Source organism: Myxine glutinosa, chromosome 3 (assembly GCF_964187855.1).
Source record: "Myxine glutinosa chromosome 3, kmMyxGlut1.1, whole genome shotgun sequence".
NCBI classification, from domain to species: Eukaryota; Metazoa; Chordata; class Myxini; order Myxiniformes; family Myxinidae; genus Myxine; species Myxine glutinosa.
In genome coordinates this window covers 162234722-162252423 of record NC_136263.1, presented here as the reverse complement: position 1 = coordinate 162252423, position 17702 = coordinate 162234722, and the positions used below count along the sequence as shown (strand labels likewise).

At 46.3% G+C, this 17702-nt stretch overlaps 1 protein-coding gene across 3 annotated transcripts in view; it reads left to right on the top strand.

Moving 5' to 3' along the window:
* Positions 1–4300: 4300 nt before the first annotated feature.
* The window catches only part of ZDHHC12 (zDHHC palmitoyltransferase 12), a 31964-nt gene continuing 18562 nt past the window's right edge, over positions 4301–17702 (top strand). The window contains exons 1-2 of one of the 3 annotated variants that reach the window (XM_068109888.2): positions 4301–4511; positions 13282–13424. In XM_068109888.2, the coding sequence (XP_067965989.2) occupies positions 4397–4511; positions 13282–13424 (258 nt within the window). In that variant the 5' untranslated portion in view covers positions 4301–4396. Of the gene's footprint in view, positions 4512–4704; positions 4863–13281; positions 13425–17702 lie in introns of those variants that run through there. The other 2 variants (XM_068109890.2, XM_068109889.2) reach the window with 2 other exon arrangements.

Genomic DNA, 17702 nt, shown 5'->3' with positions numbered 1-17702 from the left:
CCCAAGGTTACATCGCTTCAGGTGACGGATACTCCAGACGATTTGACGAAATTGTATCGGACTTCAAAAACAAGTCCAAATGTATTGATGATACCATCATGTGGAGCGACACATTGGAAGAGAGCTTTTTTCAGACATGCAACTGGCTCGACCTGTGCGGCCGTAATGGGATTACGCAAAATCTGACGAAATTCCATTTTGGTCAGGACACGGTCGAATTCGCTGGATTCGAGATCACCATGGACAGTGTACGACCATGCCAAAGGTATCTCCAAGCGATACAGGACTTCCCCACACCAAAAACAATTACTGACATTCGCTCCTGGTTTGGGCTAGTCAATCAGGTAACATACTGCTTCAGCATGACCGAGAGGATGCGACCTTTTCGGGACCTCCTAAAACCATGCACCCCCTTCTACTGGGATGCAACACTACAATCCCTATTCGAAGAATCAAAACGACTCATCATATCTGAAGTCGCAAATGGGGTCCGGATCTTTGACAAGGAACGGACAACATGTCTCGCAACTGACTGGTCGAAGGATGGGATTGGCTTCTGGCTCCTCCAAAAACACTGCAGATGCCCTGGTGAAACCCCACAGTGCTGCCCCGATGGCTGGAAAATCACCCTTGCTGGAGGCCGCTTCACCCATGCAGCGGAGTCGCGCTATGCTCCGATAGAGGGTGAAGCTCTAGCAGTGGCGGACAGCCTGGAAAAAGTAAAGTATTTTGTGTTGGGATGCAAGAACCTGATTATTGCCGTCGATCACAAGCCCTTAATCAAGCTTCTTGGTGACAGACGATTAGAGGACATCCATAACACGCGGCTTGCCAACTTGAAAGAAAGGACCCTAGCATATCGTTTCCGAATTATCCACATCCCGGGAAAACGACACTGCGTACCAGATGCGATTTCACGACATCCGTCGGGTGCCAGACCATCGGAACGACTGCCACTGGTGGATGACATTTCCTCCATTATGGATGTGGCCACATCGACTACACTAAGACAGCACACCTTGACTGGGCTGTGGACCACAGATGACGACACTGGCATGGAAACGGCTATTTCTATGGCAGCCATCAAGACACTCGATTCTGTGCGGTCCGTCACTTGGGACGATGTTCGGGACGAAACAGCAAGTGACACTCAGATGCTGCAGTTACTCAATTCTATTGAGCAGGGTCTACCTGCCAGTCGGGACGATTTCCCTGTGTCCATTTTGGAATACTTTCCCTTCCGTGAACACCTCTACACTATTGATGGCATAGTGGTCTACAATGGGAGGATTATCATCCCACCGAAGCTACGGAAGCTTGTCCTTGAGAATCTGCATGCTGCTCACCAAGGAGTCACGGCTATGACCACCCGGGCCAGCAGCTCGATCTTTTGGCCTGGAATCACTCCCCAGATTCATGAGATGCGCAATCGCTGCTCACACTGCAATCGGATGGCCCCATCGCAACCAAGCGCTCCACCTACAGCCTCAGCTGAACCTGCCTACCCTTTCCAGTACGTTTGTTCAGATTACTTTCATCACAAGGGTCGGAGTTATTTGGTCACCGTTGATCGTTACTCTAATTGGCCAATCACTCAGCTAACAACTGGCGGGGCACAAGGCCTAGTGAAATGTCTGCGGTCGAACTTCGCCACTTATGGTATCCCCGACGAATTGGCATCTGACTGTGGGCCAGAATTCACGGCACATGACACCCAAGACTTCTTGCGTCGGTGGGGCGTTAACCATCGGTTGTCATCCACTGCCTTCCCACACAGCAACTGTCGTGCCGAGATCGCAGTCAAAACATCGAAAAGAATGATCACCGATAACACTGGTTCCAATGGTGAACTAGACACTGATCGGTTCCAACGTGCAATACTCCAGTACCGGAATGCACCGGATCAGGACACTAGGTTGTCTCCAGCCATGATCATCTTCAAGAGGCCAGTCAAGGACTTCATACCCATCATCCCAGGCAGATACTTGCCATCGGACACCTGGCGGGAAACACGCAACAATCGTGAGGAAGCTTTGCGCATTCGGCATGCCAGGGAGATCGAAAGACTCTCTGAACACACGACAAAACTACCTCCACTGGCCGTCGGGGACCATGTCCGGATCCAGAACCAGACCGGCCTGGAACCACGAAAATGGGACCGGACCGGAACCGTGATTGAGGTAAAACAATTCGATCAATACGTTGTCAAGGTGGATGGCTCCGGAAGAATCACTCTCCGGAATCGTAAGTTCCTGCGACGTTTTACGCCTTTCAGCATGACAACTCCCACTACGACTGGCAAAAGTGGCATGCTGCCAACCGTTATGCCAAGTGTTATGCCAATCGTACCGAAATACTTAATGTCTGGTACCCAACCCATCGCCGCTCCAAGAGTCTGTCTCAATCCTGTTACCACTCCCCAGAAGGGTGAACCCCAACATGTCATTGCGCCGGGCTTACCATCACAGACACTCCGCTCCACCACCGCGATGACACCACCCGCGAGAGTCGCAAACCAACCACATGTGCAGACCACCGCCACACCTCCACGGTCACTGCCTATTTCTGCCCCCTTGACGGTTCGGGTGATGATGGACCAGCTGGAGGGGACTCCGGCGTCGGACAGGGCGATAGTGAACCACCCACCGGAGACTCCCACAATGGACCAGGAAATTACGAACTGCCCTCAGAGGACTCCGACGATTGATCGGGTGGTGACGGGCCGCCCGAAGCGAATTATCAAACCACCAGCCCGATTCAATTCAGAAGAATATCAATTATAAACTCATGTGATCCTTTTTCTCGGTCTCCAGTTTCGTTCTATTCTGTGTCACAATTGAACGTTTTTGGGAAAGGGAGATAGACAACTCTTGTATGGTACTGTTCTCTATTGCGTTCTCATCTTGTGTAATACTGCGCATTGTTATTTGCATATTCTGTATCTATTATCTTATTCTAATATCTACCATCGCTTTCTTTGTCTTGCAGATTGATTGTTCATCGTTGTTGCTAATAAACCTGCATTCAATTGATACATTCTTGTTTAGACTGCCCCAATGTTCCCACCTGTAGAGTCTGGAGAAAGTGTTTTGCCCAAGTCTTTCACGAACCGGTTGGCCAGCCCACACGTTTGACTGAATCTAGTTATGAGGAGAATTTGTAATTTGTTTAGGGTGCCGGGGATAACTTGCGGTAAATTTTTACAATTTGCCCATAATCGTTTTTCACATCAAACCTAGGTTTTCCGATGAACTTTTAATGAAATTCATTCGAATTTAATATTCATTTCGGCGGCAAATGACTCATTTTTGAGATAGGACCCCCAATCCCAATCATCAAAAATTAGTTATTTTGACCGAAATAAATATCAAATTTGAATGAATCTCATGTAATCCTAACCTAAATCTAACCCTAACCTTAACCCTCCCCTAAGCCCATAACCCTAACCAGGCAGGCCGCTCATTGGCCGATATGATCACATGATGTATCGCTGCTCTATGATTGGCTCTTTCTCGTCGGAAGGAGATAATTACTGTTCGTATTTTCTCCGTTAATAATTTTTCGCCGCGATATTACTACATAGAAAGGTTGTCAGAAATGACAAGATGTAATCGATTCTGGATCTAAAACTTGTGTACAAATTTATGGGCAACTTGTAAAAAAATAACCAACTTGCTTTATCTATATCAAAGCAATGGCAGTGTTCTGTACGTCTGTTTCTCTCTTTCCACTCATTGGTTGGACAGCCAGCCTGACTCCACCCACAACGAAGTCATTTGCAGGAACAGGAAGGCCGACTCCACTCCACCCACCGGTATTTTGATTTTCATGCAGTTCAGACCAAAAACATCGTCGAACCTGTCATATTCACGATCGCTATGCCCCACCTTTAATTGCTAAAACATAAACTTCGGGGAGCATGCGAAGCAACGCTTCGCTGCCTATACGCCGCCCTAAAAAATGGAAGGTTTTCCCGCAGAAATCTGTTCCGCAGATCCCTGCTAGATTAAGATATTCGTAGAGGACACCACCGTAACTAGCAGTCGGAACATCTGGCTGAATGTCCATCAGACGGGCGGTGCTTCGTTGTGACGTAACGCCCTGGCTGTTACGCACCAGTGTGACTATCTATGTGTTCGGGTCGGGATTCGGGTTCGGGAATCATTCCCAGACTAGCTGACTCAAAAGTAAATGTGCAACCTCTGCACTATCCACTATTGGGCACAGTTCGTTTCAATTCTGATTCATAGTGAAGTCTGCACTGATTGGCTGCTGTGTCCACCAATAGCAGAAGGCGCAGGGTGACCAGGAAGTGAAGCGTTCTGTGTGATATTGTTCCCGTTCTTTTGCGCGTTATTCCATTATCTTTAGCTTTACCCACAGTTTACTTCACATCATGGTGCTATTCTCCGAGTTTCGCTTCAAATGTTTGTCAAGGAAGCACGTGATGCACGTTTTCCATACAGTGCTCACCTTCGCCGTCACGTTGGCGCTCTTTATCTACAACACCGGTAGGTTTACACGTCACGAACACCGAACGGGGGATTCCACAGACATCTTGGACGAACTTCACGTATATTGTATAATTCACGTGTGACGTCCAAAAACCGCGGCTTTAAAACATTATTACCACGTCGAGATGAGCATCGATAACTGACGTAATTACGTAAACCGGAAAAGGGAATATTAATATTTTGCGTTACCGGTAGATTGGATTTGGTTAGAGCTTCCTCACTGAGTTTAGGAGGTCGGTGGTCCGAATCCCGGCCGAGTCATACCAAAGCCTTCAAAAAGTATGCGTGCTGCTTCCTGGCTTAACGTTAAATATTTAAAAAGGATGGAGCACGGACAAACAACCATAGGTTGGTAACCGTTGCGCAGGCTTGACGGGCCTAATTGCCTCTTGCGTTTAAACCCCTCGATAACTATGTTTGGAGGGAACATATTATTTAATGATGATTACAACCGCACACCATTCCTTCATATCTGAGCTTATCTTCAAATTTGGCATTGAGGTACATTGGGACAATATACCTGGACTATTTATTTATTTTCGATTTCGGCCCCCATTCTGATATTAGGCCGAAGGGGTTAAAGGTGAAACACTAAAAACAGGCCGAGGTGCTCCTATGGTAAAATTTAATTTCAATCGGCCCAACGGTTGCCGAGAAAAATAATTTTAAAAATGTACACGTACACACCACACGTACATACGCCACACGTAAATACGCTACACGCACACATACCACACGTAAATACGCTACACGCACATGACACACGTACATGTCACACATAAAAACGCTGCACACACATGCCACAAGTAAATACACTACACGCACACACCACACGTACATACGCTACACGCACACATGCCACACGTAAATACGCTACATGCACACATGCCACACGTAAATACGCTACACGCACATGACACACGTGCATATGCTACACACACACACACACACACACACACACACACACACACACACACACACACACACACACACACACACACACACATGCCAGACGTAAATATGCTACACACACATGCCACACGTAAATATGCTACATGCACACATTGCACACGTAAATACGCTACACGCACATGACACACGTACATACGCTACACGCACACATGCCACACGTAAATACGCTACACACACATGCCACAAGTAAATACGCTACACGCACACATTCCACAAGTAAATACGCTACACGCGCACATTCCACACGTAAATATGCTACATGCGCACATTCCACAAGTAAATACACTACACGCACATGCCACACGTAAATATGCTACATGCACACGTAAATACGCTACACGCACATGACACACGTACATACACTACACACACACATGCCACAAGTAAATACGCTACACACACATACCACACGTAAATACGCTACACGCACACATTCCACAAGTAAATACGCTACACGCACACATTCCACAAGTAAATACGCTACACGCACACATTCCACAAGTAAATACTCTACACGCACACATTCCACACGTAAATACGCTACACGCACACATTCCACACGTAAATACGCTACACACACATGCCGCAAGTAAATACGCTACACGCACACATTCCACAAGTAAATACGCTACACGCACACATTCCACAAGTAAATACGCTACACGCACACATTCCACAAGTAAATACGCAACTCGCACACATTCCACACGTAAATACGCTACACGCACACATTCCACACGTAAATACGCTACACGCACACATGCCACAAGTAAATACGCTACACGCACACATGCCACAAGTAAATACGCTACACGCACACATTCCACACGTAAATACGCTACACACACATGCCGCAAGTAAATACGCTACACACACATACCACACGTAAATATGCTACACGCACACATTCCACAAGTAAATACGCTACACGCACACATTCCACAAGTAAATACGCTACACGCACACATTCCACAAGTAAATACGCTACACGCACACATTCCACAAGTAAATACGCTACACGCACACATTCCACAAGTAAATACGCTACTCGCACACATTCCACAAGTAAATACGCTACACGCACACATTCCACAAGTAAATACGCTACTCGCACACATTCCACAAGTAAATACGCTACACGCACACATTCCACACGTAAATACGCTACACGCACACATTCCACAAGTAAATACGCTGCACGCACACATTCCACACGTAAATACGCTACACACACATACCACACGTAAATACGCTACACGCACACATTCCACAAGTAAATACGCTACACGCACACATTCCACAAGTAAATACGCTACACGCACACATTCCACAAGTAAATACGCTACTCGCACACATTCCACAAGTAAATACGCTACACGCACACATACCACACGTAAATACGCTACACGCACACATTCCACAAGTAAATACGCTACACGCACACATTCCACACGTAAATACGCTACACACACATGCCACAAGTAAATACGCTACACACACATACCACACGTAAATACGCTACACGCACACATTCCACAAGTAAATACGCTACACGCACACATTCCACAAGTAAATACGCTACACGCACACATTCCACAAGTAAATACGCTACTCGCACACATTCCACAAGTAAATACGCTACACGCACACATACCACACGTAAATACGCTACACGCACACATTCCACAAGTAAATACGCTACATGCACACATTCCACACGTAAATACGCTACACACACATGCCACAAGTAAATACGCTACACACACATACCACACGTAAATACGCTACACGCACACATTCCACAAGTAAATACGCTACACGCACACATTCCACAAGTAAATACGCTACACGCACACATTCCACAAGTAAATATGCTACACGCACACATTCCACAAGTAAATACGCTACACGCACACATTCCACAAGTAAATACGCTACACGCACACATTCCACACATAAATACGCTACACGCACACATTCCACAAGTAAATACGCTACACGCACACATTCCACACGTAAATACGCTACACTCACACATTCCACAAGTAAATACGCTACACGCACACATTCCACAAGTAAATACGCTACACGCACACATTCCACAAGTAAATACGCTACACGCACACATTCCACATGTAAATACGCTACACGCACACATTCCACACGTAAATACGCTACACACACATGCCGCAAGTAAATACGCTACACACACATACCACACGTAAATACGCTACACGCACACATTCCACAAGTAAATACGCTACACGCACACATTCCACAAGTAAATACGCTACACGCACACATTCCACAAGTAAATACGCTACTCGCACACATTCCACACGTAAATACGCTACACGCACACATTCCACAAGTAAATACGCTACACGCACACATTCCACAAGTAAATACGCTACACGCACACATTCCACATGTAAATACGCTACACGCACACATTCCACACGTAAATACGCTACACACACATGCCGCAAGTAAATACGCTACACACACATACCACACGTAAATACGCTACACGCACACATTCCACAAGTAAATACGCTACACGCACACATTCCACAAGTAAATACGCTACACGCACACATTCCACAAGTAAATACGCTACTCGCACACATTCCACACGTAAATACGCTACACGCACACATACCACACGTAAATACGCTACACGCACACATTCCACACGTAAATACGTTACACGCACACATGCCACAAGTAAATACGCTACACGCACACATTCCACACGTAAATACGCTACACACACATGCCGCAAGTAAATACGCTACACACACATACCACACGTAAATATGCTACACGCACACATTCCACAAGTAAATACGCTACACGCACACATTCCACAAGTAAATACGCTACACGCACACATTCCACAAGTAAATACGCTACTCGCACACATTCCACAAGTAAATACGCTACACGCACACATTCCACACGTAAATACGCTACACGCGCACATTCCACAAGTAAATACGCTACACGCACACATTCCACACGTAAATACGCTACACACACATACCACACGTAAATACGCTACACGCACACATTCCACAAGTAAATACGCTACACGCACACATTCCACAAGTAAATACGCTACACGCACACATTCCACAAGTAAATACGCTACTCGCACACATTCCACAAGTAAATACGCTACACGCACACATACCACACGTAAATACGCTACACGCACACATTCCACAAGTAAATACGCTACACGCACACATTCCACACGTAAATACGCTACACACACATGCCACAAGTAAATACGCTACACACACATACCACACGTAAATACGCTACACGCACACATTCCACAAGTAAATACGCTACACGCACACATTCCACAAGTAAATACGCTACACGCACACATTCCACAAGTAAATATGCTACACACACATACGACACGTAAATACGCTAGACGCACACATTCCACAAGTAAATACGCTACACGCACACATTCCACACGTAAATACGCTACACGCACACATGAAGAAGAAAGAAGAACCACCTGTAGAGGCCATTTTTCCCCACAGAGCAGGGGTTGGCCTTTTTCGGGCACCTTGGTCCCCTTTTTGAAGCAATGTTTTATGGCCGGATGCCCTTCCTGACGCCAACCCTGTCAGTCACTTCTTGCGACACACAGGGAATTACCAGTGAACTGGTACTCAATTTGCCGACCTCGGAAGATGATAGGCTGAGTCAACCCTTCTGGCGTTAATTCAGCGATCGACCGGGATTCGAACCCAGGATCCTAGGACCCCAAGCCAGCACCCTAACCGCTAAGCCAACACCAGGTTAATCTACACGCACACATGCCACACGTAAATACGCTGCACACATACATGCCACACGCAAATACGCTACACGCACACATTCCACATGCATATACACTACACACCCACATTCCACACGTAAATACGCTACACGCACATCACACTCATTGCACACGTAAATACGCTACATGCACACATGCCACACGTAAATACGCTACACGCACACATTGCACATGTAAATACACTACATGCACACATGCCACACATACATACGCTACACGCACGCACGCCACACATAAATACTCTACACGCCAGCATGCCACACGTAAATACGCTACACACACACACAAAACAAGTAAATCCGCTACACGCACACATGCCACACGTAAATATGCTACACGCACAAATTCCACACCTAAATACGCTACACACACACATGCCACATGCACGCCACACATACATACGCCACACGCATGCACACCACACATAAGGACGCTGCACGCACGCATGCGACACGCACGCACACCACACGTAAATAAGGTACACGCACACGCCACACGTAAATACGCTGCACACACGCATGCCACGTGTATTTTAATTTTTCAAGTGGTTCTTTAATTTTAGAAATGAATTTTAAATTGAGACACAACAACATGCATTTTAAGGCCATTTTCCCTGCTAGAGCGGGATGGGGTCAAAAACGATATATACTCATAATATGATATGACATCAAAAAGTTGTGGACGAGTTGGTTAGGTGACAAGAACAAGCCGATTAGATTTTGGTTGAGGTCCGAATCCAGAACCGGCCTATCAGTGGGATACAAAATGTAAACTAATCAGCCTGGCGGAGATGTGCGCTCTACTCAGTGCCCTTCTAGTTTAAATTATCACTGATGGATTCTGGACCCCTGCCAAGGGAGACAACTCACTAGCTCTATCCTTAGTAACAATGAATTGTGTGTGTGTGTGTGTGTGTGTGTGTGTGTGTGTGTGTGTGTGTGTGTGTTTGTGTGTTTGTGTCAGTCATACTTTTTGTGTCTATTAATTACATACATCTATTAATTACGTACTATTGAAATGTACCTTTTAACCCAAATGTCCCCGAGAAACCAAAAGTTGCTGAGGACCCAAATGACCCAGATGACCCAAAGTTCCCTGGGGATCCATAAGACCCAGATGACCCAAAGGACCCAGAAGACCCAAATGATCCAAAAGACCCAAAGGTGCCTGAGGACCCAAAAGTCCCAGATCACCAAAAAGTTGTCGAGGATCCAAAAGACCCAGATGACCCAAAGGTCCCTGGGGATCTAAAAGACCCAGATGACCCAAAAGTCCCCTATGTCCCAAAATACTGTTATGAATTTTGGGGTAGGCATATATAGATTTAGGTAGATCTGAATAGGTATCATGCTTCATCTGTCGTGCTAGAGAATCTCACCTGTAATAAGTTCTGTGTTTAGCCCGGTTTGTCGGATCAAGTGCATCATACAGGGATGATCGTGTGTTAAATAGTTGTCGGGACGAAGATAATTCCCCTGTGTGTCAGACCTGGTGATCAATCCATTGTCCCGTAGGGCAACGCACTCTTATAGACACTTAGCTAGGCCCCTAGCTGCACACATTAATTAATTTCCCTCTCCCACAATGCGACTTACAGAACCACAGGCAGAAAGCCAGATCGGGGCACTGCCGATGGGGCCGCAGCCAGCCACATCACCAGCTGGCATAGCAACACACATTGACCAGGCAGGCTGAGAGCCACGCCCAGGAGAACTCGTGATTGGCCAGGGGAGGGGCGAGCAACAAGCAGGACACTGATTGGCAGAGTAGGTGAGGACGTGCGATTGGTCAGGGGAAGGGCAGAAAGCTCCTCCATGATTGGAGGTGAGAAAGGTGAAGGAGTGACACACTGATTGGCCACCGACCGACGACACCACGGCCAATCAGTGTGGAAGGTGCAAAAATGACTACCAACAAGCTACGCACTAATTGGTGGAGAGAGCGCTGACATGAGACCACGGCCGGTAAAACGACTGGCAAGCCGATATATTTGCTTCTTCTCTTTCTTGGACTGATCCTGCCCGGACCTCGCTCTTCCCTTTGTTTTCTCGTTTTGGCTCCCCTACTGTCTGGACCTTCTTCTGCCCCCTTGCCATTCTTGCGATTGGACCTGTTCTGGCCTTTGGACGTTGGAGAGGCGGTGCAGCGACGATCGTGCGAGCGGAGAGCCTGCCGGGCGATGTGCGCTGATTAGCGGAGCGCGTGAACGAAGCGGACTGAGGCCTCATTCCCACCAAGCACGGAGCCGCATCCGGACGCGATTTTGGGGCCTGGACTCCTGAGACAGATAAGACGCACCACCACCACGACAAAACGTTATTTTATTATCCTTCCCATTGTGTATTTGAAGTCTGTGTGAAAGAGCGCTCAATAGGGGGTTTATTCTTTATCGTCGCGTTTCATTGTTCTCGGGTTCTGTAAAATAAACATGTTTTCTTTTTGTACATAAATTCCGTGTTTGGTTGAGTTATTGATTTTCAGGATGAAGACATCGGACCAACAGGTAAGCACGGCATGCTCCCCCAATCCCCCGGCTCGTGTATCGATCCGCCATTGAATTGGAAACGCCTCGTTAAGCTCTATTCCATCTGTGGTGGACGCTCGGTGTTAACTGAGCCAGCCACGCGACAATAACTCTTGTACCCAAATTACCCAGATGACCCAAAAGATCACCCCCCCCCCCCCTCTGTGTCCGGCAGGCACGTATGCCACAAGGCGGTGAAGACCAATTAAAATTTGGTTAAAACAGACCAACGGGCCCACTAGTCCCAAAAACAATACAGTTGATGCTCTCATTGTCACGTGATCAATTCTTGCAATGACAACAAAATAATAAATTACAGTTCTGTTGATGATTGTTTAATCCTCCTGGCAATGCTACGGTCTCTCGGGAGTTCACATGGCTAAATTAACCCAATATGGTTACAAATAGCATCATTAACAACAATATTGGCTTCTTTTATTTATTTACAGGGAGGGGAGGGGGGGGGGGGGTTACGGAAATCGAGCCGCATCGAGGAGTGAAATGCCAGAGTGCAGCAGGTTCACATACTGACTGGGGATCAAAGGGGAACAGAAAGAAAAGTAATCATGGTTGAGTGACATTAAAGAAAGTCGTTGATTGAGCAGGTTGAAAGAGCAGGGATGGGTTCAGGAGAAAGAATGAGGTGATAATAGGCAGCACTTTGACGAACAGGATTGGGTGGAGGGGGGTAGTGAGGAGTGGAGATGTTGTGAAACTCTATCAAGGATGCGGATGCTCTATCTATTATGATAAACTATTATTGGTTCACGAGTTATCAAGTGACCACTATATTCGTCATGTGTGTGCGTCTGTCTGTGTGTGTGTCTGTGTGTCTGTCTGTCCGCAGCATAACTACCCGATAATATCATCCGATCTTGATGAAACTTGGGTGGGAGGTTAATATCATGATCTGGTTGTGTCCTGCCTAGAGTGGGCGGAGCCATGCCCGAAAGAGATGTCTTTTTAGGGGGTAATCGATTTCAAGCCACATCTTCTCCGAGGGGTTTGGTGGAATCTGACAGGGGTTTCGATATTTGGTTAGGCCAATGTCATGTGTCTAGCCCCACGGAGCTCGATTTTTCATTTTTCCTTTTTTTTTTCACCTTTTTTTTTTTTTTTTTTCATTTCATTTTTCACCGAATTTTCGGTATTGTGTAGCTAACTAACCTCATAACTGATTATACATTATTTTCTATCTCATTTCAAGGTCAGTAACCTTCGTTTTGACATTTCCGGGCCTGCTTCGGTTATAGTCCGTCCTTTGTCATTGAATACCGCTCGCTCGTGAACCATCGTCGGCTCCTGACTTGTTATAGTGTGATTGTGATTGATACTTGTGATTTTCTTGTGATTTTCATCATTCGACAGCAGGGACAAATAGTGAATCGAGTTTGTATTTGTTGCAGATATACAGCATGCGATGGAAGATGGCCGACTTGGTGCTCCCATCGCCTTCATCTTTCTGGTCATCGTTTCGCTTGCATTGTTCTTTGCCGTGTCACTGAAGGATCCGGGCTTTGTTCACGTTGATGAAGAATACTCTTTGAAGGTTATTATTTTAAAAGTTGAATCACCCGATCAAGATCGGGTTATTTAGACTTTGGTCATAAAAAACCCATCAAGATTGTTGTTTAAAGCTGCAGCAAAAAGCATTTAACTCGGCAGTGCAATACGGCAATGCCAGACCAAATGGCCTCATTTTATGTTTCAGGTCATACGTCGGCCTGCAACCACTCATTACACTCCCATGGAGAGTGTGGATACTTTTAATATTATTTTCCCTTCTGCATTCGGTGTATAAATATTTAAATGCAAAAATTTACAAACTGAATTGAATCGCTTCAGTGTGCTGTGGTGTTAAAAACTTTTTAGGTTCAGACAACTCATAAACAAAGTTCGTTTTAATACAAAAATTCGGCGGGAATTCGTAAATACTTGCGGGAAAAGAAAACCTATTGTATTCTAAGGAAGTGATATCCATACACAACACAGCTTCACACAGATGCAACTCGCTCTTACTTCCTTGAACTTCTTTGCCCATTATTGCATCGATTTGCTTTGCCCATTATGATGCTCAGTATGCCTATTATTGCATTGCTTGCATCGATCCCATTATTGACTTCTCCCTCTACACCTCTGCCTTTACCCATTCATGAACCTCTCCTCCCCCCCCCATACGTTTTCACCCACTTCCCCCTCTCCACCTTTCCCCTCTATGTATATATCCACACCTTTGGTTACCCATTGACCCACTCTCCCAAATTCTATGGGTCATCCTTCCGGTGTGTACCCTGGTTAGAATAGGCACACCATATCCCTGCGTGTCGTAAGAGGCGACAAAGAGGGTTGGCGCCAGGAAGGGCATCCGGCCATAAAAACATTGCCTCAAAAAGAGAACCATGACAATTACAACGACATATGGGCACGGTGCAGCCCGAAGTGGAGATCGGTTTCTGAGGTTTGGGACATGGAATGTAGGGACAATGACAGGGAGATCAGGAGAAGTGGTGGAAGTATTGGTCAGAAGAAGAGTGGACATATGTTGTGTGCAGGAGACGAGATGGAAGGGAAGTGGTGTGAGAATGGTGAAGGGTAGGCAGGGACAGAATACAAGTTTGTGTGGCAAGGGTGCCCAGAAGGCGTGAATGGTGTTGGTGTCCTGTTTTCTGAGGAGTTTGTAGACAGTGTGGTGAGTGTGACTAGAGTGAGTGATAGGTTGATGATGGTGAAAATGATGATTGGAAAGCTCTTGGTGAACGTCATCTCGGGATATGCTCCGCAGGTTGGTCGGAGCGATGAAGAGAAGGACAAGTTCTGGTGTGCGATAGAGAAGCTGATGGAAAACGTGAAAGATGAGGAAGTTGTTGTGGCAGGAGGAGACCTAAATGGACATGTGGGAAGGAGTATGGACGGTTTTGAGGGAGTTCATGGGGGTTACGGATATGGTGTGAGAAATGGGGAAGCTGAAAGGATTTTGGAGTTTGCTGATGGAGCTGATTTGTTGATTTGTAATACTCAGTTCCAGAAAGGGGATAATAAGCTTGTTACATACACGTCAGGTGGGTCCACGATAACCGTTGACTACCTGATGGTGCGTAGGCGAGATAGGGGGCACCCCCGGGACACAAAGGTGATCCCGGGGGAGGAGGCTGTTTCACAGCACCACTTGGTTGTCTGCAACATCAGGGTGAAAGGTGTGAGGAGAGCTCGGCGGGTGAAGTACCAATCGAGAATGAAGGTGTGGAGGTTGAAAGAGGTGACAGTAAGGGAGGAATTAAAAGAGAGGCTGAGTAGGGTAGAGGATGATGTGGTTGAGCTTGAACGTGGTTGGATGTCAATGAAAGATAGTCTGTTGGGAGCCGTTGGTGAGGTATGTGGATGGACAAAAGGACCACCGAGGTACTCGGAAACATGGTGATGGGATGATGAAGTTGGAAAGAGGATTGACGAGAAGAGGAAGAAGTTCAAGGAGTGGCAGAAGGCGAAGGGTACGGGAGAAGAAAAAGCAGAGCATGAAAGTTATAAGGCAGCCAAGAAGGCTGCAAAGAAAGAGGTAGCAAAGGCGCAGGAGGCATGTAGGAAAATGTTCGGAGAACGCTTGGATTCGGAAGAGGGTCAGAGAGCGGTATTCAGGATTGCAAAGCAGATATCGCAAGAGAGGTGTGATGTGATGGGGGTGAGTTGCTTGAAGGATGAAGTGGGACAAATCGTTGTGGACCCAGATGGAATTAAAGGAAGATGGAAAAGATATATGGAAATGCTGTTGAATACAGAGAATGAATGGGATGGCAACATAGAGAGTAACCCAGTTTTAGGACCGACAGAGAAGATAACTGAGAAGGAAGTTGAGGAAGCGATAAAAGCAATGAAGAGTAGAAAAGCGGGAGGGCCGACGGGAGTTGTGGGAGATATGTTGAAGGCAGCAGGAAGTTGGGGTGTAAAGAGAATGACAGAGATCTGTAATCTGGTGGTGAAAGAAGGCCGCATTCCAGTGGATTGGGAACTGAGTACCCTCGTCCCTCTATACAAGGGGAAAGGTGACCCTCTGGAGTGTGGCTCGTACCGAGCGATAAAGTTATTGGAGCATGGAATGAAGGTATTGGAAAGGGTGTTGGAGAGGAGGATAAGGAAGAAGGTGAAGATCGACGAAATGCAGTTTGGATTTATGCCAGGAAGAGGAACGACAGATGCGCTTTTTATTGTGAGGCAGTTGCAGGAGAAGTACATGGAGAAGAGGAAGAAGTTGTTTCCTGGGTTTGTTGATCTGGAGAAAGCATTCGATAGGGTTCCACGCAAAGTATTGACATGGGCATTGAGGAAGTTAGAAGTGGAGGAATGGTTGATCAGAGTAGTGATGGCAATGTACAAAAGAGTGCGCACAGCTGTAAGGACGAAGGACGGAAACAGTGGTGAGTTTGAGGTGAAGGTGGGAGTGCATCAGGGGTCGGTACTAAGTCCACTACTATTTGTAGCTGTGATGGAGGTGCTGGCTCAGAACGTAAAGGAGGGTTTACCGTGGGAGTTGTTTTATGCAGATGATCTGGTGTTGATTGCGGAAAATATGGATGGACTGAAGGAAAAGATGAACAAGTGGAAGGAATGTATGGAGACAAAAGGTCTGAAGGTGAATATAGGAAAGACGAAGGTGATGGCAAGTGGTAAAGCATGTGGTGAGGTGGAAAGAACTGGGACGTGGCCATGTGCTGTGTGCAGGAAGGGTGTCAGAGTGAACTCCATTCAATGTACAATGTGCGCTGAGTGGGTTCATCAAAAATGTAGTGGTCTGAGAGGGTCATTAACCAGTGTGGCAGCTACATTCAAATGTAAGGTGTGCACAGAGGGAGCTGCAGATGGAGGAAATGTTGAGTTGGATCTTGGAGACGGCATGAAGCTGGAAGGTGTGAAAACATTTTGTTACCTTGGAGACATGCTGAATGGAGAAGGTGGATCAGATTCGGCAACGGTTGCTAGAGTGAGATGTGCATGGAAGAAGTTTCGGGAACTGAGTGGTGTGCTGATGAGGAGGGGAGTGTCATTGAAGCTGAAGGGAAAGGTGTATGCTGCATGTGTGAGAAGTGTTATAATTTATGGGAGCGAGACATGGGTCATGAATGTAGAGCAGCAACGAAGGCTGGAAAGGGTGGAAATGCGAATGGTTCAGTGGATGTGTGGAGTATCGTTGAGAGAATGAATGAATGAATGAATGAATATAGAGAATATATAAATGAGAATAAATGAATATAAATTTGAGAGAGAGGAAGACAAATGATGAATTGCGAAAGATGATGGGAATAGATCCTGTGATTGATGCTGTGAAGAGGAACAGGTTGAGATGGTTTGGTCATGTGTTGAGGAAGGATGAAAGTGACTGGTTGAGAAGAGTGATGGAAATGAATGTAGAAGGAAGTAGAGGACAGGGAAGACCGAGAAAGACTTGGCTAAAGATGGTGGAAGAAGAAATGCGGGCAAGGGGGTTAACAAGGAGAGATGCAGAAAATAGGGCAAAATGGAGTAGATTGTCATGGGGACCGCAAGGCTAACCCCCACTCTAGCAGGGAAAATGGCCTTAAAATGCATGCATGATGATGATGATGATCCTTGAGTTTACTTAAGTTTTTCTTTCATGCAAAGAATGCAGTGCGTTATAATAATTCCCACACTTTAACGTTAAAACATAAATAAATACTTCAATGCAATTGGTTTGATTTCCAACAAATAATTCAACTTCGAACTCATGATGCGGGAGAGCCAACGAGAGAATTAGTGACGGGGAGATCCAACGTGTAAGCCAAGCTCCACCCCTCTCCACACCGATCCAGCCAGAGCA